We start from the raw sequence: 25,415 nt of genomic DNA, 5'->3' as shown, positions 1-25,415 counted from the left end.
TTTGAAATTGCATGCCTTAGCAATATGGACATTCTCAAAATCTCCTTTTCCGTTATTAGAAGCTCAGTTTACTTCAGATCGATTGCGATCATCAGCTAAGAGGTGTCCATCCTGGCCCCAATTTTACTACTGCAAACATATAGCATCACACTAAATCGACTATACCACCCCCCCCCCCCCCTTTCCTCGCCATCTCGCCCTCCACTCTGCTCGTAAACTTCCCAGAGATCGAGTTGAAGAAATCGAGCTACCGTATGCTGTGTGTTCATAACGTCTGAGACAGAGACAAGCAATTGGATGGATCTTGTACGGACGGCAGCTGGGGTTTATACCTTAGCTTACAAGGGGGGGAAGATGGCAGTCTCAACGGTTTCTTTCCAATTCACGATTACTGATCGCCAGGGGCCTTCCTGACACTGGGTGTCACGTCACGATGGCTCTGTGTTTCTGTCTTTGTGTTTCTGTGTTCGGTCGGGAGCTTGGGCCATGTCCCGAAAATCTTCGGGCGCCCGTTGCGTTTCGGCCTTTGGGCTTCTCGTTGTCTGATTTGATTGAGTCGTTTGATGTGCCAATGGATCATCACATCATACCCTGTCCCCCGTTAAGAATGATCTTCCTTGGTTTCTGTAACCCTTGTCCCCAGAGTCAGACCCTTCTGACCCTGTCAAGCTGATGCTTCCCTGGTGCTTCCACCGTTCTGGCGGCGCCTGTCATGGAGACATGCACGCACACACACGGATGGAGACCGTTGTTGATCAGATCCATTGTTTGTCCAGCTGTCGTGACTTGGCTATGCTATGACATGCCATGCCACTGGCCAAATGAACGAACAACTAACTGTCTTGCTTACATACTGACGGGGCTGGCTAGCTCAATAGCACTATTGATTAATTCGGGCCACCATTCGCGCGATTCAGATAATCATATCCGGTCGTTGACTATTCGCTCACAATCAAACTGGCCTTCCTGTATCTACTTTGAGCCTTGACCATGACGGTTGAAACTATTTGCGGCTGTCGACACTTGGGTGACTGCTTGCGGCTTAGATCGTGCCGCTACTTGTTAACATTGAGTCAGCCACAGACGGACGGGTTTTTTCCACGCTGGTGCGGATGGGGATGATCCATGCCAATGTCTCGGATTTGAGCATGGATCGCTAACCCAGCTAAGAGGTCCACTACCGACCGCTCCCGCTCACCGTTGGCTAAATCTACACCCCCACCTTCTCTCTGCTCTGTCTCTCGTCCTTAGCGCACAAAGGCCGCTCCCTGGCCCCTGGCAGCTTGGCATTGCTCAGGCCTGAACGCTTCTTGAGTCGTCGTCCATCTGTCTACCTAGCCGACACCCCCCTAGTCTACTGGGTTTCAGTCGTTGGTGTTGGAGCTGGTCCTTCTGTGTCGCAAGGGCCGTTAAGATGGATAGTTTCAACCCGGATCGTGGGAACGTTTCATTGCACCTCATCTTATCTCCATTGTCATACGAAAAAAGAAACCACTACGCATGTATCGTGTATGTATGCATGCGTATACATACAGGACATTAGTTAGGGAGTTTGTCCACTGTCTGGTCCGAGGTCGCGTCCATTGCATTTGTGCTGGCCGTAGTGGAAGTCCTTGCCTTTTAGTGCGTCACGACAACGTTGAGATTGTCCTCCATGTCCTTGCTGGTTTCAAATGGTGAGATCGAGTGTTTGCGTGTCAGGTAAGGCCTATCAGCTCGAGCATTACGCTGAATCTCTAACGAACGTATGCATGAGAAAATCATTACGGAATTGTGGTCTTTTGTCTGAATTTGAGTTTCATTCCTGTGTTCTGTGTTTCTTCTGAAAACAACGCAGAAAACTCTCCTAGAGGATGTGATGTAATCCAGCCGCATATCTTCATACTTTGGCCGGAGATTTCGCCAGCGGCAGAAGATGGAATCCTAGCAACAGCTACCTTGGCATGGATATGCAACCTGTCGCTACGTAAAACCTTGTCCCCCCCAGGACACCACATTGAACTGGATGCATCGTGCAACCAACGAGGCAAATACCGGCTGGCACAATGACAAATCTTTGCAAGGCCTACGATCGGACCAAATGCGTCCATGAGGCCTCGCGACAGAGGCATTCCATCGGGAGACAACTCCCCCTGCTTAGTCGTATTTTTGGTGACTTTGTTGATCGCCATATTACTACAGAACCGGCCCTCTGTACCGGGTATTCCGTCGAGACGGGAGCTCTAACTTAGTACCTAGTAGGGAGCGGCCTAAGCATGTAAGTAAGCAAACAGCCCGAGGCATCACGGACCAAGAGACTCAGTCCTGCGGAGCCACGCGCATTGGAAGCAGGAAAGGAGAAGAGACAACTAGGTAGGTAGAACTAAGAAATGGGCAAGCAGCAAACACACAACAAACAAACAAACCTACACATTCTGCTCGACGGTTGAGGAAATGACTTCTTGTCTCCGATCCCCCTAACCAAGAACAGACGGGGGTGCGTGAATTGGATGGCATGGGAATGGAGACTAAATGGAGACAGAAAAAAAGGAATCGAGAGGGAAGGGAAGGGAAGGGACGGACGGGAGGGAGGGAAACTCAACGAACGCGGATGTTTATGGCCTCCGTCTAAACCAACAACAGGTCGGGCTACAAGCAAGACCCAGGGATCTGGATTCAGCAGTCTCGCTTATCGCCGCGCCGCCGTTCGGGGGAGATCGAGCAGGCACTCACTAAGCTAAACGTAGGTAGTCGTAGGGTGCTCGATCCGCCACCAGCAGCGCCAACGCACTCTAACTGGCGCTAGCAGGGCTAGTTAGTCATCCGCTATCTTCACCTCAGGCACCCCTACAGCTCTGCTCTGTTCGAGTTGGCCGCATACGGATCACATCCCTCACGACTAACAGCTTGAGAAAACTTTATTTCTCCTCCGTCGCCCAATGTCCAACGACTTGGCCGACGATCGAGCTACGGTGAAGCCATCACCATCGTCTCTGACGTATCTATTCCGTATCATTACTGCCATAAGAACACATCTGTCGATTTACAGTACAGACTGACATGCATTTGCCCCAATTGGTACTCACAACATTTCAGCGCATTGCCCTGGTACCAACCAGCAACAGAACACTCCCTCGAACAGAGAGGATTATCAGGTAGCGAGCGTGTGCTTCATCATCAATCGGCCGAGGCTCCTTCAATTAAGCGAAACCAATAAAAAACACCAACAAAGACGTTGCACGATTCAGGCACGACTCATCTCTCCACTCTTGACCTCAGGCACAGCTCTAGACCATCTTTTGAATAACGGCATGCCCTGGTCTAGTCGCATGCCATGCTGTCGCTGAGGAGACAGACTGATAGACGCTTCGTCTGCCTTACCCGTCCCGTTAATGGTTCCTTGATTTAGCGACAGTCACATTCCTTACACTGTCGATGAAGCATGGCTCGATTCAGCAGGCGTTGTATTGGCATTCCTGTCACGAGCGCCACTCTGAGCGGTTCCAAGGTCTTTTAACCTTAATTCGTCAAATTCACAGAGTCTTGAACTCGATATAAGGTTCGGCACCGGCGTCTTTGCCTTGACTTGACAGGCTGTTCCGGGCTTGTTAGCTTGTCTAGTCTTCTCCAGGTTTTACCACAACTGCTCGTTTGTTTGCTCGTTGCCTTTGTCTTCTAGGGCTAGATCCCGTGTCGCCCGTCGTGTCCGTCAAGCCCGCCTCACCCGTGTCACATCCGTCGTCACATTCTATGCTTCTTCCGTCGAGTCTTGAGCCTCGTCGATGCGACGCCTCTCGGTCATTCGAATATCCTTCCGCTCCGGGCCTATCGCTTGCATCATGCGTCACGCCGAGTTGAGCAGAGTTATTGGCCTTCGCCCTGTGGGACCTCTCTCATCGTGTGTTATTATCAACCCCCTCGCTGTCCGTCTTGCAACAAACTCCATCCGCCTCCCCCCTCGTATAAACTTTCGCCGTTGATATAATGCAAAACTCTAATTGCCCTTATGTCCAAGGCTCCACATGCTACTGACAAAAGAACCTTTTGAGGAACTAGTCAATCACCTCCAGGCTCGATATGAGAAACGGCACTGAGGTCTGAAGGCTGGCTTATCTTCTGAAGTGGCTAGAGTCGCAGGTCTGACGCTCCGGGGTTATCGTCAATGTCCGATGGCCGCTGCTCTATCATCCGTATCCACTCGGCCGATCTCGACCTACGATTCTCTTCACAGAAACGAACAGTCTCTCTACTAGTCGTCGGTGCCTGACTCTTCTGTATATGTTGACCAAGAGCCTTTCCAGACCCTCTGGGCCCGCCCAACCGTACAGCTGTTATATCGTCCCCAGGAACAAACGAGAATTGACGATGATGTCGAGAGTCAATTTGGTGGCTTCTTCGATCGCACCGGAGTTCAGTAACCGTATCCTGGCTTGACTGGTTTTGTGTGAGAGACGTGGATGTAGAGTTTGTCCGGCTAACAATGCCAACCTCCTCCATTGATGCTGCCTCTTCGGAAGCATCGCGCTCCCTCCTGGCACTACCTTTGTGTGGCGACATGTCTGCTGTGCCTCGTCCATCGGGACCAATTGAGAGCATAGAAGCACTTCGTGGATGCATTTCTTCTCGGCCTTGCTCAGGGCGTATCTTTCCATCTCTGTCTGCATGTGTCTCAAATCGGCGAACGCCGGCTGTTACTTTCTTCTTCTTGAGGTGATCCTGGACCCGGAACCCTCTGCTCAACCTGATCTCGTTGCTGGTATCCATGGTCCGTGTTCGAGATACTGTTCATAAGATGTTAGTATGGAGCGGATATTAGACAAGTCTGGAAATGAGCATGAACGCTTACACACTGTATCTTGTCGTGTTAGTAAGGTGGGATTACGTTCGTTCTTGACAGTGACTTCAGGGGCTGTTTTACGTCATATGTCAGTGTGGTCGAGTGCTTCGCGGTTGAACGTACTTACCTCCATTTGAAGTGCCCTCGTCGACCACGTCACTGTTGATGGCCCTTTGCCCGCTTATAGCAGCTTCAGCTCTTCCCCTGAGGAGACTACCGGCCCTAGCGAGTGCCACAGCCTCCATGCCTTGATCAGACGTTCGATGAATAAACATCTCAAGGCGTTTGACCTCAGCTTTGTACCGTGCATCCTGGACCATCCAGTGTTCTTCTATGAAGCTGTGTCGACTTGCCTCTTCCTTGAGTGCCATTTTTGCTTCTGCAAGCTCTCGTTCGAGCTTGGCAATCTTTCTGTGTCGAGTACCATAAGCTTCGCAAAGGAGCAGGATATGCGAGCGATACTCTGCGGAAAGTGCTTCGCTTGCAGGATTGGACATTACTGCAACTTGCAAGGTTTCTGCTACTTGGTCAATGGAAGGGTTGTGCCAGATCTGCTGGCTTGCATTGATGAACAACTTGTCTACTTCGTCCAAACTGTATTCCGCCTCGGCCGCCGTGGTAGTCGATTGGTTTGCCTGAGATACTCCTTGCCAGCTAGGGAGTCGTGTCATGCTCTTCTTCACGCGGTGGCCATGCACTCCTTTGCTTTTGGGAGGATCTTTGTACAAGTCTTGTAGGGTTGCTTCGGAGCGATGGTACTTCAGATCGTGCTGTCGAGCTCTGTTGCCCCCAAGAAACCGCAGCCAGCTTTGTTCCGCCATGATGCGTTGCATTTGTTTTGGTGTTTTTCTGCCAGGTATGAAGTGTCGATGAGGATACTGCAATATTTACCCTGGCAGCCTGAGTGACTGATACTGATCATAGGTAAGGTTGGCAAGCAGGACCTAAGGTAAGGTGGTACCTACCTGCTACTGGCTGTCACTGCCAATGTCGGTGACAGTCATTTTACCTCGAGAACAACAAACTCGGTATACGGGTATAGGCACGTACGTCACCGCTGTTATTCATAGTCCCTCGCCATCCCTAAGGTAGGTGCCTATTTCATCTATCGTTGGGTAGGCGCAAAACTTATACATTGTACGTCCACTAGGTACTAGGTAGGCGCTCAGTCGTGTTGGCATGATTGAAATACCTAGGTAGGTAATCAGGTCTACATACACTTCTCTTGCAGATCCATGGTTATCACACATCCATTAAGCAATCTTCTGAAAGACTAGAATCAAACAACTTTGGGTTACAAACTCTGCCCCGTTGCCATTTGTGCGCTCAAACCTCCCCCTTGATCCACTCGCTCTCACTCAGCCTCCAACCAGTCCTGAATGAGTGTTCTGTTTCCGCAACAATCGATTTCATTTCCGATGTTTGCTCAGGCTCACCTGTCTCTAGGTATCCCATCTTCCCTGTCGATGTCGATGTCGACAGCGCACGGGCTTGTCCCGGGGCAGGTTGTTCTGAGTAGTTCACAAGTGATTCGAGGATGGTCGAGCTGGTGTCTCTCTTGAGAGCTGACTGAAGCGGAATTATACCGCAATCGTTCAATTCGAGGACTCTCGCTTTGACACTGCGAGGGGAATCGGATATGCCTAGGAAGCTGGTAGTACTGGCTATGCTGGTATCAGTATTCTCTATCTCCTCTTGAATATCCGATAGAGAAGTGTATTCATGGGCCTCGACCTGCTTTTCAATGTCCCTATGGTCTACAGGCTTCTTGATCGGAACCTCGGGGAGAGGACGAGCTAAGGCTTTCTGTGATGCAATCATAGGGGCTGCTTCGGTCAACCGTCTGGGGCGTGTTGACGAACGGTCCTCCCCCTGGGCTGACAGAACATCATCCAATACGGAGCTTCTTGGACTCTCTGTACAGATATTACCAGTACTAAGTGGCTTGATAGAACAAACCCCTTCGCTCGCGTGCTCAGCCATGTCCTCTTCCATATCGACTGAACTTTCCTCCAACTCAGGATGCGGTGCGAGGCTCAGTTGGCGCAGATTTAGTAGCGATCGATAGAGAAAACGGAAAGAGACGAAAGGTGACTCTTTTGAGTCGATTAGGATCCAATCGTAGAAACAGGCTTCATCTGGTGAATCGAGGAGACCACCAGAGGGCGACCTGCAACTTATTAGCCTGGCGTCACTGAACATCCATGCGAGGCACACCAACCCAATACCATATGACTCCTGACCGCGGTGGCCTTCTAGTATGGGCAATCTTCGAATCCGGCCCCTGGCACGAAAGACTTGGACCTCTATCAAGCCGCCATCTTCTGCAACCGATTGATGGGCGTGTGGAAGAAAGGAGAAGCAACGTGCCTCTATCCCGTCCCTGATGCGTAACACGCCATCTTCCTTGTATTTCCAGCGCTCGCTTGGCTCACAGAGGGAGCGTGTGATGGAACCTGAAGCTCCATTGAGAACCCTCACGCCACAGTTTGTGATGTTTCTGCCATTCATGAAAATTTTGAAATACAAGTAGCGTGGCAGTTGTGACGTTTCGTTGAATGCATAGTGGAATCCAAATCGTGAACCTAAACCCAGTCAGATAGGGCTCGTTGGAAGCTTTGGTTTAGAAAAAAGGCAAACCTGGGTCTGAGGGGACGTAGACAGAAATCCGAGGACTGGTCTTCCGAAGTTGGCATGGCAATGAACCAAGTCGGCTCGAGGCAGCGAGACTTAAGCAAGACAGTTGATCGGCAGGGGGCAAAACGCTGCGAGAGGAAAAATCCGAGAGAGGAAACTCAGGGAGCTTGGCCAGTTCGGGCTGAGTGACGATCGCAACTTCAATTCCCTCAAGAGAAGGCATGTCGCAGATGCTCAGCAATCCGAGAAGGCTGTTTACAGACGAAGATGAAAGAAGGTCTTGAGGGACGGCCTGTCACAAATTAAGTCACATCATACGCTCACTGAGTGTAAGGAGATCCAGGTTGCTTGGAGATTGTTGATGGGAGGCATTAGGGGGGACTGGCGGCCAGCTGTTGTCGGCTGGCAAATATGACCGGTTACGCAGCCTTCCCTCCCTGGCGCTTGTGCCTTGCTTGGCTTCTGTTGCCCTTAGACTAGGACATACTACGATGCACCAATTTCGATCAGGCTCGCCCTTGGCCCGATTTGCATCACATGGCTGCATATGTCAACAAGATTCTGAGCACAAGTTAGCCTGCTTGGTGGTACTACAGTACAATTTTCCCAAGGCGGGTTATTAAATAGCTGTTTCATATCTAAGGAACTGGCAGTCCTACCATTGATAGCTTGTCAAAAGTTCCAGCTGGTTTGCGTTGTCACGATTGGCAGCTTGAGCGAAACCAAGGTTTATTCCTTCATGTGTAGCAGAGAGATACAGGTAATCCGGCTAGCATAAATAGCATTCGAGTATCATTCATTGAGTATTTCCAGATCCATCCGTCGTCTAGCTTTGTCCTAGCACCTTCTTCGTGTCTTCCTCCTTGTTGATGAGTCCTAGACTCCTTATTTGTTTAACGCTAGGCGCATCATCGCGCGCTGTAGCGGACTCGCTTCGGGCGTAGGCAGCTTGCATAGCGAGAGCTCGAGCATGCTGTCGATTGTTGTTAATTCACTGTACTACTAGGCCGAAAGCAACGCCCAATCTGCATGCTTCAACCTACCTCCTTCTTGTGGTGGAGGCACTCGTAGTAGTCTTCGAGAACCAGGCCGCACTTCTTCTTGCCAGAGTCATCAGCGGCAGTGGTGTTGACCACATAGCATCCCATAACCTCCTGCCAGAAGGGAAAGCAGCGGCCAACGCCTAGAGTCCAAGTAGATGTCGTCAGTCCATGGAATGTTTGACTGGTTGTGTGTGGGCGTGGAAGCTCTCTTTATAGACTTACCGCCGTTCATGCCGTATCCCGACGCCATCTTGAGCCAATTGAGTATGTGTCGAGGCTTTGCGCGGGCCGGGCAATATCTGATGGTTGAATCGCGGTTCGCTTGACGTTGTAATCGTGAAGTGCTTCCGGCCATTGAGTTGACCCGTACCTTGGCCGAGTAGCAAATCGGTGCCCGTGGATTGGATGATGAAGTGGATCCTATTGGCTCACTGAAAATAACGCTTGAGCCGCCACAGACGCTCATGTATGTGTGGCGTGTTATGTGTGGCTGTGGCTACCCAAAGCAACCTAGGGTACTTACTGTTCAGTACAGAGGTGCTAAGGTAACCCGCCACTTTGTTAGTTGAAGCTGGCCTGGCTAAGCAACATATGACATCTCCTTTTCCAACCCCAAAGTGAAACTATTCCTAAAAGCTTCACTACCACCTATGCTCTCATTGACTCTATTATCCGACTGGGAACGCTATCGTCACTATCATCATGGCGGCTCATGTCACGCTGGGTCCTGCGAAGCTGGTGCTCCTGGCTGTACACTTCGCAACCATCGCCGACATCGATGGTTTGGCCTATCTCATTGGTCAACATGGAGTAATACTACGGCCAGAGCTGTTACTCCGAATCATTCTCACATATCTTCCCGAAACCCTCAGTCCGGCGGTGTATGTACCTCTCATACAAGCCATAGCAAGCGGCGAGTCGCCATCACAGACAAATTCAGACTGCCAGCTCGACATTTCTTCTGTTCAAAGTATAACAGAAGAACAGGCTTCAAGAAAAGTCAAAAAGCTTCATCTTCTCTGTCTCAAAAATACTGATGGGCCTCTCACTCTCGCTCTTGAGGCTGATCCACTCACCTCTTTCTTACTTTTGAGGGCTTACAGAATGGACGAAGAAGCAGGCATGTTACCGCAAGTTCCTGACCTGGTAGCCCCATTTCTGCAGCATTCGCAAGAACTCCACACGTGGATGATCTCAACGGTACTCCCTCTAGTCAGACGAAACTACGAGTATTATCCACAAAGGCCTATACGGTATTCGCTGCTAGAGTTCCAGAACCTACCTGACAGAATGGCTATCGATTATCTACTTGCTGAGACAGGTGCCGTCGATGATGAGCTTAGCCTAGCTGGCCGTGATCTGAGTGGGCTTGTTGGGCCTTGGCTGCATAACGAATCGAGGTGGAAACGCGAGGCCTTTGACCAAGATGTATCAAATAAAACAGATGCAGCGCCTGAATTATCGTGTCCTGGTTGGGAGCAGGCCCTCGAATGGCTCGCCTCTAAAGCGGCAACATCCTGGCCAGTCGCTCTCAAAGCCATTGAATCCTGGGATGGGCCATCTGATATAGACCTGGGAAATGATGCCGGCTCGTGGCTTCAGGAAAACCAGCAGCAGTATCTCGACCGCTCTTATGCCAGAGCCGTCTTAGCTTCTGCATATCTTGTCTCTGATGCCGACGTGGGGGCTTTGGAGGCAGCCTTCAGAATATGCAATAAGATTCGGTCCCTCTTGGACGAAGACTCCGATATAACACTTCAATCAGCAGTAGAAAATCTTGCCTCTGTTCCGCCTTTCGATATGGACGCATTTGGGGGGGCCAAAGCTGCGACAAACCTACGTAACGACCTATTACAAAGCTCAAATCCGCTTACAACCCCCAAGGAGGAATCTCTTGATCTTCTCCCTGCTCTCATTCAAAGCGCTTATCTTCTTACACAATCGGGCGCCCCCTGCACAGTTCGTAAAGCTGGTGATCTAGCATTTATTCAGGATCAGCAGGAACAAAAATCGCAAATTGGCCGGCTTATACGAAATCTTCCAACTCGTGCATCTGAAGACGACGGTTTCTGGATCCGGGCACGAAAAGAGATACTATGGCTGCACGGTTGGGGAAACAGTCCGAAGTCCACTGGGGACCAAACTCTGCAGGGCATATTTGGCAATGTGACCCTGGAGTTCGTTGAGACAGAGCTTTTGAAAGCGATGCTTTCGCGCTCACGTATGTATAATGAGTATGTCCACATGGCCAAGTCACACCTGACACGTCCTAGGATACAACCTAGCAAGAACCCTTTACGATCAAGAAGGGCCAGATGCGCCTCTGTCGGTATCTGCCGTGCTGAACACTGCACAAAACGCAGCTCTTGGGGCATTCGACAATGCTTCAAATCCAAACCGAAATAGAGGGGGGTTGAAAAGATGCGACGAAATGTAAGTCAGTTGTTATGTCCTCGGGGCGCCACTGTTGACAACCAAACCAGCCTCAAAGCTTTTCCGAGAACGTTAGGTACAAATCATCCCGCCAGAAAACGCATCGAAGCATTGTTGAAGGCTACTCATGCCTTGAGCGACTATCGCCTGGTACTCAAACAAGGCGAACCTTTCAGTCCTGTTGTACTTCGAGTGCATTCTGATCCGGTCTCGATTATCGAGAAGGTTCTAGAGCAAAATCCCAAAGCATACACACGTTTGCAAGAGTTTGAGGAACTAGGAAACAACATGACCCATGCGAATCTGCCAATTTGCGTGAGGCCAGGAAAGCAGCAGCCGCTAGCAGAGCATCAAGACGCGGTCAGACCATTAGTCACAAAACGAATCGTTGCCATGTGCGTCGAAGCTGCTTTGCGCGAAGACGACTTCGAAACTGCATACTCTTACGTAGTAACCCGTCTTGGTGCCGATGAGAACGTGCATAAGTCGCAGGCAGGCATATTTGATGAATGGTCGTGGAAGGCAGCACTTGACGCTGGCAAATATGTCCGCACGGAGAGATCCCAGAAGCCAACGCATCTCGGAACGGCAAGTGGAAATCCCGAGATACGCCATCTCGAGCAGCGGATTGAATGCCTGGCAACTTCTCTACGGATAGCACCCCCGTTTCAACTTCAGGAAGTATTAAAGACCTTCCGTCGTTGCGAAGAGCAGTTGGATGCTGCAATCAAGGAGGAGGCTGCTCGAGAAGCTGCCTGGGATACCGCAGGTGACCTTTCGGGTCTCCCTGGCTCGTTCGATACACCAGGTCCAGACAAGGTTTATCCACCCCGCAATATATCTGCCAGCACGACAGCTCGTCAAGCCGAGGAAGCACCAATGTCTCTCTTCGATCTCTCTAGAGCCACAGCCAGGGTCGCGTCCAGGAACCTAACTGTGTTGTCAAGTTTGCAGGGTTCTTTTACATCAGATAAGACGAATGCAGAGTCCGAGTCCTCTGAGTACGAGTTGCATGAGCAGAACAGAACAAGGAAGAGGGATCAGCTAAGAGAGGCTGCGACTGGTACACTGGTATCTGGTGTGGGGTGGCTGCTTGGAGCAAATCCAAATCGACCTACAAGTGGCCAGCAGTAACCAGACGTGTGCCTCATGGGGGACCATTTATCAGAGGGCGAGGAAGCAGCCTTGAAATAGCAGGTTGGGCTCTGTGGAAACGATAGGTCACCAAATGCAATCGACTGGCCATCAAAGTTGCTTACATTTTTCAATGGCCATGCAAAGGATGCAGGCGGCCCGGGTCCTCAATTTGAGTTGAGTTGATGGAATCATCTCCATATCGTCCCTACTTACACATATGATGCGAAGCTATAACTATCTCGAAAGTGTGACCGACAGGTCAAAATACCGAGCTGAATAAGCGCGGAGACGTCAGGCGCATCAAGGATAGAAGTTCGATAACACAAATATTTACAGAGTGATAAACTGAAACTAGTTGAGAGACTGCTTCTATGGCAACTATTCATTACTGCCAATTTCTCGATGTTCTTGGAATGAATACAACGCACTGTTAAAGGCATGCATCGCTGGATGCTCCATGGCCGCATATATGCTCCTTTGCAATCCCCATTGAGTGATAGGGAAACTGAAATAGCATTTCCGCAAGGCTGCAACTCTTGTTTGAGTCGGCCTTAAAGAAGCATTGGCCCAACTCACTGTTTGGACTTGTGGCTGCGAAAACATCGGCAGTTGTCCGGTGTCTGAATACATCCAGTTTGGGGATCACCCTACCATTCAGTCAGCAGGATCACAACTTGCAGTCCTTACCAGTACACGGGTCCAGTTCTGTAGTTTTGCAAGAATTAGACTGGATGTTGGTGATAAGCTTGCAGAATCATAATCCCAGGGGTATGTTGGAAGAGCTTGGCGAGAAGACGGTGATTGAGAGAACTTCGTGTACCGAATCGCTGAAAGCCGAGAAACATTATAAACCCCACGCGTAAGCCTAGCGATAGCGGTTTTCATTGATTGATTGTCAGAGTTGAAGGGGGTGTCAAGTTGTTTTACAGCGATGTGTGATTTGATTGGCGGTGGGTGAAACATTTACAGGCGTCTGAGTCAATAACTAAAGTCAGTCAGGACGAGCACCGCAGCGCAGCAGCCACAAGTGACCATCTCGCATATCCCATAATAGTGTGTATGTGATACGAGAACAGCACGGGCAGTTGAGTCGCGAGGCCGCATTCGAAGTTGAGTTTGATAGTCCATGTGATTCACCGATTAGGCCGGAGTCGACATCTGGTTGATGTTGTGCTGGCAATAGCTATCATAAAGTCGTCGAAGACGCGATGGATGACTGATGAAGTGTTTGATTTGCAAAGATCCGGAAGCTGCCAAATGTGGTCCATCTGTGACCTTGTTGCAAAGCCGACGACCAGCAACAAGAAAACTCAAGTGACGCAGGCCGAGTACCCATTTTTGATTCCAATCCCTTAACTGTCGCAATCACACTAAACTCCTGTGTGAGCAGAGCCCGATTCAGTCTGCTGTGGTCCACGAAAAATAAGAAAACAACGAGTAAATAACAGTTAACAGAAGAAAATTGAACAAGCAAAGTTACGGGGTTAGTAGAGGAAAGGATAATGGACGCATGATCTCAAAGACTGATCTTTCAGTAGAGTCGTGGCAAACATCAGTTATGCGTTTACTGAATGTTACGGTCGGGAGCGCCTGGTAGGGTTAGCGGTAAGTAATTGGGAGGAAGTTAGTTTAGGTCGAACCTCCATACGCATCGCGTGTCTCGGATCGAGAGGCAGATTCGCCATAACCAGCTCCTCCAGCGCTGGCAGCCGGGTCGCGAGTTCGAGCAGCATCTCGGTCACCTCCGCGTTCGTATCGGTCACCACCACGTTCATAGCCAGAACCTCCAGGGCCTCCCCGAGGGCCATAGCGGTCTCGTTCTTCACGACCGCCGCCGCCGCCGCCTCCTCCGTAGCGATCACGGCCGTAGCCCTCGTCACGGTCACGGCGTTCATAGCCTCGATCATAGTCGCGGCCACCATAGCCGCCTCGATCCTCGTAACGGCGCTCATCACGGTAGCTGCGGTCGTAGTCCCGACCACCGCCTCCTCCACCGCCGCTGCTGCCACCACCGTAACCACCTCCACGATCATCATAGCGTCGCTCGTAGTTGCGGTCGTAACCACGGTAGCGGTAAGGGTCATCACGGCCGTAACCACCGCCGCCGCCGCCGTAACCACCACGTCGACGATCATCGTAACGTCCAGGACGAGGCTCTATGGCCGATCAGTATAATATCCGATATGTCGCTCTAGGATTCCTTACCTCGCTTGGGTGGGCCAAAGTACTTGCCAGGAGTCGGGGTACGGGGGCGGGCTCGGCGGGCCTTCTCGATGCTCAAAGTGCGCCCCTCGATCTGTTCGCCCTGAAGACCCTCTTTGGCAGCTTCGGCTTGCTCAGATGTAACCATCTTGACAAAGCCAAATCCGCGGGACTCTTTGGTGTGAGGGTCACGCATAATTTGGCACTTCTCAACGTCGCCATACTTCTCAAACATCTTGGACACCTCAGCTTCGGAAAGCTTGGGGTGGATACCTGTAACAAAGAGGTTGGATCCAGGGTTGATAGCACCATCATCGTCGTCCCGGGAAGCAGACACGTCCTTCATGTTGCTATTGTGGATATAGATGTCAGTATTTGTCGATGAGGTGGGACTCATTGAAACGAACCTGTCACCATGGCCGCCGGGTGAGGCAGAGCGACGGCGGCTGCCTTCGTTGTCGTCACGAGGGCGAGGCGAGGCACTTCGGTTGTCGCGCTCATATCGAGGAGCCTCGTCTAGAACAGGCTGGTTAGCTATGTGCGCGAGCTCAATAGATACGAGACGATGGGCTGATCGGGTGACGGGGAGGTGCTGAGTTGAGACTGCGACAGGCGAATTTGATGGGGTATTGTTCATGTAAACAGTAATGAAGAGCAAGCAAGCGCGTTGATGCACGCGCTCGGAGCTGGCAACGAACCTTCATACCGGTCGCCATTGGCAGCCTCGTAATCCATCGCGGTAGTAGCCATCTCTGTTGATTTGGTTCTGTCTAATAAAATGAAAATAGACAATGAGGCCAGAAATGGTTTAGGTGCGGTGGCTGACGATGAATAGCTCACGCGCAGGCTGGTTTGGTGAAAAGGCGATGTTGAAGAAGGGAGAAAAAAAAGTCGGCGTAAGGGGAAAGGGAAAAGCAAAGGCGCCGCAAGGCAGCAAAGCCGAGTATTAATAAGTGTGATAAAACAAGATAAAAAAGGAGGGCCTGGGAATGCGGCAACTGAGTTGACAGCGGTTTTATTGAAAATTCTGTGCAACAAGGAGAAAGAACAAAGAAATCTCAACGTCCGTTGGCCGAATAGAAAAACTTTGGTTGGGCCAAAGATCAAACGTACGTGATGGTGATGGGCAAACAGCACCAGACGAGATGGCTTGGAAGTGGATGGGCCTGGTGATGGGTACGGGTGATGAATCGAGGCGTGCGTGCTTGCCCGTGTTTGGTTGGAAATTGATGGGGACAAGGGCGAATTCAATTGCAACGTGCTACCCGTCAGCGAGGCAACTACCTAACCTACCTGACCTAGCAGGGGACAGGGCCTGGGCTGTAGGTTGTCTGGAAGCGCTGATTGCTGGCCGGGGGGCTAAGGTACCTGAGCGAGGGTGAAAAGCAAGTCGAGTTTAAGGTATCGCCACAGTTGCAAGCCAGTGTCATTGTCTGAAGAGGACACTGTCCATTCAAACAAAGGATGTGACCCACCGTACACGACAGTTTGGCAACTACCTACCTCCTAGGTATGTAAATCCCTTATTACGGTGCTACCCCATCTGATGGATACAGTATTGTCCTGCATATAAATGTACAAGAGAGGTTGTAGTTAAAGTATCTCGTTGCATTTAGCAGTCTATACTCTCTTTGAAAGACCGAGCTTTCATACAAGCTGCACAGCATATTCTATGTTATCTCATTCATATAGAATATTAATGGGTAGGTGATCATAAGACTGGAGGAAGTCAAGCAGAACCGTAAGAGGCCAGTCTTAAGTGCCTACCCTGGAGCTTTATGTATATTCTACACCTCCTACAATGTATTATTCCCCAAATTAACCACGGGCTGTTTCAAGCGGGGAATCTTGATCCAGCCAGCCATGAAGCCCAAGCTTATATCTATATATACATATCCTTTTGTACCATAGCGTCTGACTCATCCCTCAACTGCTATCTGGCAGCCAACCCACGACCTTAAACTACAGACAATGTCACTCAAAGGAAAAGTTTACGCGCTGACTGGTGGTGCAAGCGGAATCGGCTTCGCAACAGCCAAAGTTCTTGCAAAACGCGGGGCGACTGTGAGCATCGCCGATATTGACCCCGATGCCATGTCAACCGCTACAGCATACTTTGACGAGCAGGGCACCGAGGTGCTAGTTTCTCGTGTCGACGTCTCACAACGGCCCCAAGTTGAAGACTGGCTAGACGCTACTGTTGAGAAATACGGGAGACTCGATGGGGCAGCTAACGTGGCTGGTATCATTGGGAAGCACCACGGTCTTCGTGCCGTAGCGGAACTCGAGGACGAAGAGTGGCATAAGATCATTGCTGTGAACTTGACCGGAACAATGTATTGTCTACGGGCACAGCTTAACAGGGTAGTAGACGGAGGCTCCATCGTCAACGTTGCTTCTATCCATGGCATCAAGGGCAGGTTGCAAACTGCAAATAAATTGGATCTCTAAAACTGACCAGTATAATTAGGATTTGCTAAGCACGGCGCCTATGACGCCAGCAAACATGGAATAGTTGGGTTGACAAGAGCGGCAGCAAAGGAGAATGGCCACCGAGAAGTGCGAGTCAACGCTGTTGCTCCTGGAGCCATATATACCCCATTGATGAAGAAGGCATGGGATATGCACAACCGACCAGAAGACGCCGCTTTCGACGAGCCAACTGCCTTCCAGCGCCAAGGTACGTCAGAGGAGTGTGCCAATGTGATAGCTTTCCTCCTCGGCCCTGAGAGTACCTTTGTGAGTGGAAGCGTTTATGAAGTGGATGGAGCCTGGATATGAATGGTTAGTATCCATCATGTCATGATAGGGGCGGTAAGCCTATGCCCTGGATTTTGAGTTGGGTTTCAAGCGCGATGGAGTTATGGAAAGGACCATTGCATATTGATACCGTTTACCAAACATCCTCGGGATCAACCATATGAGTTTCTCCATCATCTCGAATGTGCTGACGATCCTTGTCTCGCTTCATGGGCTTGCGCATGTCGAATGCGTCCTCGCTCGCCCTGGAAGGGTCCGTTGCGTGGTCACCGTAGTAGTCCTTCACCACGCGGAAGACGCTGTAACCCAGATTCCTGTAAAGGGCAATGGCCCTGTGGTTGCTGCTTCGAACGAACAAGTCCACGAACCAGGCGTTCTCAGCATCAGCTGCAACTTCCAGCTGATCAGTCAAGATCTTTGCAATGCCAGATCTTCTAGCTTCCGGGGCAACGGTGAGTGCCGTTATGTGAGCGTGCCATGGTAGGTAATGCTCGGAGAATTTGTAGGCGTCTGGAGAAGACTCGACCTTGCCCATGACTGCCAGTCAATATGTTAGCCTCAACAAGCTGGTTCTGAATGTAAATGATGACACTCACTATATCCAACAATGTTTCCATCCATATCCTCACAAACTTGAAAGAGAGATGGCCATTTTGCATGGTATTGGAGGTAGAAGTTTAGCTCGTAAGTTTCCGTGAAAGGGTCGAGATTACACTTGGAAAACTTGTTCACATCATCAGGTCGAAATCGCCGAAACGTCGCCATATTCAGAGCTGCTTTCGAGTCTTCTGATCAAGAAATATAGGAGCCACACTTCATGTAAAGGAATAGCTGTACGAAGTTGGAGTTTGTCTGTCTTCAGAAAAACAAGTAAAACCGACACAGTTTGGGGGCGGGCGTGTCTGATGAGAGCGAGAGATGTATATGAGAAATCCGAACTCCAGAGTGCACCGCGAGAGCTTCTGATAAGTCAAGTTTGCTTCTTTTTGGTGTAGCGTGGCTGTGCAATTTATTTGGAGACAACGTAAGCCACAAACGGCTTGATGTTCTTTCCCCTAGACAATTCTGCATAACATTATCTCGTCCACTGGGCTGGCACTAACACCAATACCCTTTGCCCGCATTAGCGCCAGTCCTTGCACGGTCCACCTTGTGTTTCGCTACCAATATCAAGCCCGCCACGACTATGAAGAAATATTAAACGCTGTGATAGTTGGGTTGAGTCGAAATACCCTGGATGTATTGGTAAGATTGTGTACCAACGAAAGGAGACATGGAAAATCGCATAAAGAAATGAACCATAAGCATATGAGACGCCCTGGGAGCTCGGTTCGTTCATTGTCCTGTCCTTTTGTCGGCGGCCAATTTGGTGTGATCAATAATTTAGTACCTAATAAGGGTCCCTGGTCACCTAAGCCGATATCATTTCAAGCGTTGCCGACCCTCCCTCGACATCCCCCATTTTGAAAGGAGATCCAGCAACCACTAACTCTGCGATACAATATTTTACTGCGAGAGAGAATCGATAAAAATACCCGAGGCTTCCTGATTCACACCGCGACTCGTGAAATAAGGCGGTGTCCAATCCGCTGCACTTGGCGGTGGAACGGTGGTAGTAACAGGCTTGTGAGTCTAGCCAGGTTGTGGGAGGACTCCTGCGTTTGCAGTTCGACATATCAAAAATGCCATCATCGCCGCATACTCCCAGACACTCTCGGAACTCGTCCGCTTTCGATAGCTTCGCCGGCTCGCCCCAAGCCCGAAGGCTCTCCAAGTCATCGGTGCAAGAACCTTCAACCCCGTTCCGGAACAGCTTCAATCACCAGGATGCATCCGACTTGGGTGGAAACGGCATGGGCAACCTAGCTGATGAGCTTGCCGATGCCTTTTCTGACTCAGGAGACGAAGGAGAATACACAGATGGTGATGCCAACAGTGATACGTGTGAAGCTGAAGGGGGAGGGCAGGGCAACGATCAGATGGACGAGATCGAATATACCGAGGACACCAGTAGTCCAAAAAAGCAAGGATGTGATAGAGCAAAGGCCATGAACCTCACACTTCTCTCACCTCGACGCAAACACCAGCGTCAAACTAGTAATTACGACGGGAGTGAATATGGTTCGGAATCCGACCTGGATTCCCCAGGTATGGCACCTGGCTTGGTGTCCAAAATGGATGCTGTAGAGTCGCTGGCTCGGAGAGGAACAGAGAACTACGGTGGCCCAGCAGACGATGTTTTTAGGAGAGTGACCAACGCCTTGCGGGATCTCGGCTCCCAGTCAAGTGTTGAAGCTAGCGCCTCAAGGTCTGTAGATGCGATCGCGCTTTTAATACAACTTGAGGCTAACATAGATCATAGGTTGATAACGGCACACTCAGCGTTGACCACGCACCTGAATCACCAATCTCGCCAGATCCATAACCTCTCCTTCTCCTTGCTGTCTCCTCTCGTTGCACCGCCGGACCCAGAGACTATTGATGACTTGATACCGCTGCTCTTAAACCTCTCTGACGCCATGCCGCGGCCTTCAACATCGGCCTTCAACTCCTTAACAAGCCTCCACACCCTTACAACTGAGCTTGTCCAAAACCTTAATTACCTCTCTGACACACTACACATGTCTCGCCAAACAACGACAATGGCGACAAGAAGACTGAAGAGCGCAAAAGAGATTGTGGCTGAGATGAGGAGGGAAGAGGAGCTTAGAGAGGAGGGCGAGCGATGGTTGACAAGGGGCAATTGGGGAGAACGTCTGGAGAAGCGAGAATGCGCAGGAGTGTGTGGAGATGTGATTGGCGGATTCGAGGAGGTCTGCAATGGATGGCGAGAGAGACTGCTCGCACAAGCAGAGGCCCAGGCATGAACAATGGAATGAGTCGAATGCTCGTGTGCTAGTGGTGCGGGACATACTCACTCACACGCCGACCCTTTCCAACATTCGGGCCTCGGGGTCTTTATTTTGTTGCGCATACATATACATCCCTGACTGGCTGACATCATTCATTTTCCTTTTCTTTACCCCCTTGAAAACGCCATTCCATATTTTCTTTGTTCATTTTCGCAGTTTTCAGGGTGGCTTGACCGTGCTTTGAAGGAACAAGGCGCAGCAAGGTATGCAGGGAGTTCTCTGTTGGGAGACTGCCCTCGACATGATAGAACAAATTTTAGAGGCATCGTCAAAGAACGAACAATAGAATGAGGTGATGACCCAAGGTTCCCATGACCGCAAACTGCAGGATATCTGACCTTGGAGTGTTCCAGAGGTCAACTTTCAGTTGGGCGAACAACAACGCCCAAGATATCGTACAGCGTGAACGATTGTTAGTATTTACCACAGCTTTTTTAGGGGAGGAAAGAAAAGTCGGGACCTCGATCCTAAGAGATAGCAAAAACTTAGGTAACTTTCAGAATAAGTCTAAGATATCTTTTGCTGAATTTATTTTGACTCCCTATGTCAAGGCCTGATGATTTCTTGCTCCCTAAGGCTTGTTTTCCCCAGAATCGGCATCAGCTTGTGGAGTGGAGGTTAGAAGCCATCCGCGCGGCCACCCACAGGCCAGTATTCATGTCCTTCCTGCGACCCATCATCTGGCCAAAACATTCCATTGGAATTTAGGTGGGGGAAGAAGAAAAAAAAGGGACAAGAGGGGAAAAGAGCGACGCGGTTTAGACGCGTTGAGTGGCGTATCGTCGCGGATTAACGCGAACCGTGTCAACAGTATTCCTCATTCGTAACAGCACTGTAGACCAAGCCAGGCGCTTATTGGACGCTGACATGCTGGTTGTCTGAGAGGCCACAGACAAAGGACACAAACAAGCAATGCAATCGATAACAGTTCAAAGCCAACCAATTGACTTAGGCCTCGAAGGCTGGGGCAGAGAGATCGCGCTATTCACGCGCGTGTTACGTTCAGCTGCGTACCAGTCACGGTGGAATTAGCTTCATTTGCTCAATGTCACTGATATCTAGATGCGTATCCGTAGGCACTTGTGATATGTTGATATATGTCTGTAGATGCTATAGGTGAGCAAAGCATGTCGCTTTCATGATCGTCAAACGATGAGGTCTGGACTAACTAGCTGCGGAACGTCCCGCTTGTTTGTTATACCTTAGCTTGTAGACTGCTCCGAGACCGGCTCCGAAAATATTGATTGTCCAGATACAAACAAAATAAAAACAATTGACCGTATCACATCCGGGCAGCAGGCCTTACAAGGGATGCGTATGTGTAATTGCAAAGAATCAGCCTCAATCAGGTAGCCTCAACTTTTATCATTCTCCAACTTCTTGTGTCTCACGCCCTTCTTGTTGCATTGCCCATGTACATGTTGTTTCTGTATGCGTCTAATCAATAAGTCATGCACAAGGCCAATGTATGCGTTTCTTATTAACGACACTCAATATGTATAAATCCTTATGTTTGTTATGATTAGTTTGAGAGGCTAGTAGTATCAATTTCAATTATTACTGCGGCGGCTGTGAGATAATCACATGTACCTTGTCAAAGCTCCATTTCTTGTTGAGATCGAAATCGAATGCACGACATGCTATTGTTTGGTGATTCTCTCTTCCAGAATCGGTACCTCTTCTCCTCACAGCCGTTGAGAATGACGCAGCAGCTAACACCAAAGGCAGATAGATGCCGTGCCATGTGCTCGCCGGCACCAACCGAATACCCGGATTGCCTATGTTGGTAAGTAAGCAGGTAAGGTACTGGGTATCATGAATCGAGAGGGACCCTCCTGATAAGAGATGGGAGGGGGAACAGGAACAATATAGTTTCAACGGTCTCAAGAAGAAGAGGAATGGGGAAGAACAATTGAGCATCTATGAGTTCTATTGAGGAAGAAGAAAAAAAGCACCTGTCCATGACGAACAATGCTTGTTCATTCAATCGCGTGTCATTATGCTCAAGTCTATTGCGTTCAATAACAGAATCACGGTTCTTCTGCTATTATTTTGGTTGTTGTTATTGACCCGCGCGTTTCCTGGTCGTCCGCGGTCCCTCCTTGTCAAGCCCGTCCGGGGGGCGCAGGGGGGTTTGGTTCCGATGCCTGAGCTATCTGATTGGCCACGCGGTTTTTAGCGCGCCATAAGAGCCCCAGTTCAACCTCCCTCCAGCAGCAACAAGCAACAGCCATCCCTCACGAGAGCTGCGACCCTCTTCCCGCCACCCCTAGCGCATTTCTGCCCAGCACCACCTCAGCACTGGACATTACCGCACCTCACCCACCCGCTTCAACCTCCGTCCTCCACTACTGCTGGCTCTGGTCGACTTGGATCTCCCACCTCACGCCTCATATCGTCAACTATCGCGTCGTGCATCATCACAGGCTTTCCCTTTTCACTTTCTTCCAGTCGACGGCCATCGGTTCTCTTCAGCATAATATTACTTTTATCGATTAAGTACGAGCTCGCTTTACTAACGTCATCGAGTATTGTGATCAACGTTTCCAGTTCCTGTCCGGGTTTCTGCGAGAATATCGGGACGATGCGATAAACGCCTTACAACGAACAAAGATTGATAGTAGCTGGACGGTGTTTGGGACTGCGCCCTCACCGTCTCGCCTCGACTCTCTTTTTATACTCATCGCTTGGCCAAGATCAACCAAACGACGCTCCTACGACTGCCTCACCATCTTCATCTCTATACGCGCCCTCACCACCAGCTACAACAGCCCTTCAGTACCTTGACTGCAAACTGTATTGCCAATATCGCAATTATGGCGGCGCTCCCAGAAGCCGCGGGCATGGCTGCCTTGAATCATCAATCGGCAAAGCGAGCTATCGACGAATCCAAGAGCCATACCGCCACTCCTCGCTCATCTACACCTCCTCGCTCAGATCGCGCCCGTTTAGAACCCCGACATAGCCACGATAACGCACCAAACCGTGCTCTCCGCAGCAATGCAAGGAAAAGCGAAGGTGCCCGCGCGAGCCCCTTCGACATCGATGCCGTCGATAGTGCGCTGCTCCGAGAGTTTCAACGTCCGCAACGTGAGAGCACCCCAGGTGCCAGCCCTCATCGTAAGCGGCAGCGAATAAATGGCGATCGGTTTGTTGACCCCTTGCTTTGACCGCTGCATATGCTCATTATCCTGCAGATTCATTCCGACCCGCTCTGGCCAGGACCTGCAAGCAAGCTTTAGTCTATTGCACGAGGATGGATCTCCTGCCACACCATCAAAACAAAAGAAACGTACACCGCATGGCGAGCTCCATTTTCAGAAAAGTATGTTGATTTCTAAGCCATATTTAATTCAAATACTAACATGCAATGCCAGCGGAGGAAGCAAACAGGACCTTCTCCCACCTGCTACGTGCTGAGCTCTTCGAGAGCTCTGTACCTCAAGCAGCTACCCCAACCCTCACCCCAACCCAAACCCTTCCTACAAGCTCTCATATTCCCACGAATGATGGTACGCGGGCTCACACTCCTCCCGCAAACGCGACAGCTCCATCACTGCCATCATCATTAACCCCTTCTACTCCTCACAAAAATCTCTTCTCGTACATGTCGCCTCGACACCACAATCAGGTCGCGGGGCATCCGACTCCCTCAAAGACACCGCAAAGCCGGCATGGCCCCAACCTCGATACTCGGAGTGAGATTTACAGTTTGTCGCCAGTGCGGTTTGGAAGTCAACAAATGCTACTGAGTCCCAGACGTCAACCCAGGGCTGTCAGTAAGGTCCCTTACAAGGTTCTCGATGCTCCCGAACTAGCCGATGACTTTTACCTTAACTTGGTCGACTGGGGAAGTGCCAACATTCTCGGAGTTGGCCTGGGCTCAAGCGTGTACATGTGGAATGCGCAGACTAGCAAAGTCAACAAGCTTTGCACACTCGATGATGACACTGTCACAAGCGTTTCGTGGATCCAAAAAGGCACGCACCTTGCTATAGGAACGGGCAAAGGCCTTGTACAAATCTGGGACGCGGAAAAGGCTCGCAGGCTACGAACAATGACCGGACACACAGCAAGAGTAGGTTCTCTCGCCTGGAACACGCACATTCTCACATCTGGATCACGCGATCGATTGATCTATCATCGGGATGTACGGGCCCCGGATCAGTGGCTGAGGAAACTGGTCGGCCATAAACAGGAGGTCTGTGGACTCAAATGGAATTGCGAAGACGGTCAACTAGCGAGTGGTGGCAATGACAACAAGCTCATGGTCTGGGATAAGCTCTCGGAGACACCGCTTTGGAAGTTCTCAGATCACACTGCAGCCGTCAAAGCAATATCGTGGTCGCCTCATCAGCGTGGCCTTCTGGCTTCTGGAGGTGGCACTGCAGACCGTCGCATAATATTTCACGACACCGTCAAGGGCTCAGTCATCAACGAGATCGATACAGGCAGCCAGGTTTGCAATATTGCTTGGTCGAAAAACTCGAATGAAATCGTATCCACGCATGGATACAGCCAAAATCAGATTGTTGTCTGGAAGTATCCTTCCATGACCCAGGTGGCCAGCCTCACAGGCCACACCTATCGTGTGCTTTACTTGGCTATGAGCCCAGACGGCCGAACAATCGTGACTGGCGCTGGAGATGAGACCTTGAGATTCTGGTCCACCTTCGGCCGCAGACCTGGGACCCGAGAAGACGGAGATAATGGAGGTCGGCTTGCCGACTTGGCCGTTATTCGCTGAGTCTTCCCGCTGATGACGATCAGGGGTTACCTTGCATCATTTTTACGAGTTGCTCAGAAGCGTTTCGAGATGTTCGCTCTAGACTATGACCATATACCATATGTAATGCGCATTTTTACTACAGGCACAGTGCAAAGAGTTCCCAGAACTCTTTGAAAGTCGCATATTGTGCGCTACAATTCATACCCCCAAGGCTATTGCATTATGCATTTATTGGCGTTGTATCAGGACTCACTGGATGCTTCAGTGGGCTAGGGAAGGCGGTGTTGGCAGGATTGCTTTACTGGTTTTTGGGACTTGGGGGTTTGTGACAGATCATGACACCCCATTTGGATGAAAGGATGGGTTTAACGATGGAAAGGGTCTCTCTTTACCTTTCAGGCAGGTAAAGCGAGCAAGCGGGCGAGCTTCAGCGATTGTTTTCTATTCATTCTGGCCATTCGGCCCGCACAGCAGAGCGGATTGCCCCATGGTAAGGTAGATAGATGCCTGATGAATATGAATCTGACGGGGGCAGACCTCCTCATTAAAGTTCAGCGAACGGACTTTCCCTAATCGCGGTGATCAAATGTTATTTACGTTATGCTAGGTAGTCTGCATATATTCGTTCACGCCGACAATGATACGCAACAAAGCAGAGCTGTCAAAGTAACACAGTAGTTGGGGGTATCCACATGTAGTGTTTTATCTTTCAGTGAGAATCAATTGACAGGCAAAGGTTCAGTGAA

The 25,415-nt window shown here is 50.2% G+C and overlaps 9 protein-coding genes; 4 read left to right on the top strand and 5 right to left on the bottom strand.

Annotated features, from left to right (window-relative positions):
• Nucleotides 1-4,104: 4,104 nt before the first annotated feature.
• Nucleotides 4,105-5,637, bottom strand: FFUJ_12230 (uncharacterized protein; the record flags this gene model as incomplete). XM_023581811.1 has 3 exons in its annotated part: nt 4,105-4,760; nt 4,826-4,888; nt 4,944-5,637. The coding sequence occupies 3 exons, from the start codon at nt 5,635-5,637 to the stop codon at nt 4,105-4,107; spliced, it is 1,413 nt and encodes a 470-aa protein (XP_023434447.1).
• Nucleotides 5,638-6,142: 505 nt separating this feature from the next.
• FFUJ_12229 (uncharacterized protein) lies at nt 6,143-7,676 on the bottom strand (the record flags this gene model as incomplete). XM_023581810.1 has 3 exons in its annotated part: nt 6,143-6,986; nt 7,038-7,401; nt 7,457-7,676. The coding sequence occupies 3 exons, from the start codon at nt 7,674-7,676 to the stop codon at nt 6,143-6,145; spliced, it is 1,428 nt and encodes a 475-aa protein (XP_023434446.1).
• Nucleotides 7,677-8,279: 603 nt separating this feature from the next.
• On the bottom strand, nt 8,280-8,746 carry FFUJ_12228 (uncharacterized protein; the record flags this gene model as incomplete). XM_023581809.1 has 3 exons in its annotated part: nt 8,280-8,426; nt 8,497-8,636; nt 8,719-8,746. 3 exons carry the CDS (start codon nt 8,744-8,746, stop codon nt 8,280-8,282), a joined length of 315 nt encoding a protein of 104 aa, XP_023434445.1.
• Nucleotides 8,747-9,198: 452 nt separating this feature from the next.
• Nucleotides 9,199-12,063, top strand: FFUJ_12227 (uncharacterized protein; the record flags this gene model as incomplete). XM_023581808.1 has 3 exons in its annotated part: nt 9,199-10,717; nt 10,770-10,929; nt 10,980-12,063. The coding sequence occupies 3 exons, from the start codon at nt 9,199-9,201 to the stop codon at nt 12,061-12,063; spliced, it is 2,763 nt and encodes a 920-aa protein (XP_023434444.1).
• A 1,567-nt stretch (nt 12,064-13,630) lies between these two features.
• On the bottom strand, nt 13,631-15,018 carry FFUJ_12226 (related to TATA-binding protein associated factor 2N; the record flags this gene model as incomplete). XM_023581807.1 has 5 exons in its annotated part: nt 13,631-13,656; nt 13,707-14,222; nt 14,272-14,618; nt 14,676-14,784; nt 14,967-15,018. 5 exons carry the CDS (start codon nt 15,016-15,018, stop codon nt 13,631-13,633), a joined length of 1,050 nt encoding a protein of 349 aa, XP_023434443.1.
• Nucleotides 15,019-16,239: 1,221 nt separating this feature from the next.
• Nucleotides 16,240-17,049, top strand: FFUJ_12225 (related to D-arabinitol 2-dehydrogenase; the record flags this gene model as incomplete). XM_023581805.1 has 2 exons in its annotated part: nt 16,240-16,688; nt 16,770-17,049. 2 exons carry the CDS (start codon nt 16,240-16,242, stop codon nt 17,047-17,049), a joined length of 729 nt encoding a protein of 242 aa, XP_023434442.1.
• Nucleotides 17,050-17,161: 112 nt separating this feature from the next.
• Nucleotides 17,162-17,793, bottom strand: FFUJ_12224 (related to N-acetyltransferase; the record flags this gene model as incomplete). XM_023581804.1 has 2 exons in its annotated part: nt 17,162-17,565; nt 17,625-17,793. The coding sequence occupies 2 exons, from the start codon at nt 17,791-17,793 to the stop codon at nt 17,162-17,164; spliced, it is 573 nt and encodes a 190-aa protein (XP_023434441.1).
• Nucleotides 17,794-18,710: 917 nt separating this feature from the next.
• On the top strand, nt 18,711-19,895 carry FFUJ_12223 (uncharacterized protein; the record flags this gene model as incomplete). XM_023581803.1 has 2 exons in its annotated part: nt 18,711-19,336; nt 19,391-19,895. 2 exons carry the CDS (start codon nt 18,711-18,713, stop codon nt 19,893-19,895), a joined length of 1,131 nt encoding a protein of 376 aa, XP_023434440.1.
• A 2,861-nt stretch (nt 19,896-22,756) lies between these two features.
• Nucleotides 22,757-24,687, top strand: FFUJ_12222 (probable FZR protein (fizzy-related protein); the record flags this gene model as incomplete). XM_023581802.1 has 3 exons in its annotated part: nt 22,757-23,088; nt 23,138-23,265; nt 23,318-24,687. The coding sequence occupies 3 exons, from the start codon at nt 22,757-22,759 to the stop codon at nt 24,685-24,687; spliced, it is 1,830 nt and encodes a 609-aa protein (XP_023434439.1).
• Between the last annotated feature and the right edge of the window lie 728 nt (nt 24,688-25,415).

The sequence above is a fragment of the Fusarium fujikuroi genome, chromosome FFUJ_chr08 (assembly GCF_900079805.1).
Source record: "Fusarium fujikuroi IMI 58289 draft genome, chromosome FFUJ_chr08".
Taxonomy (NCBI): domain Eukaryota; kingdom Fungi; phylum Ascomycota; class Sordariomycetes; order Hypocreales; family Nectriaceae; genus Fusarium; species Fusarium fujikuroi.
The sequence above is the reverse complement of the archived record's forward strand: the minus strand, read 5'-3'. Positions and strand labels throughout refer to the sequence as shown.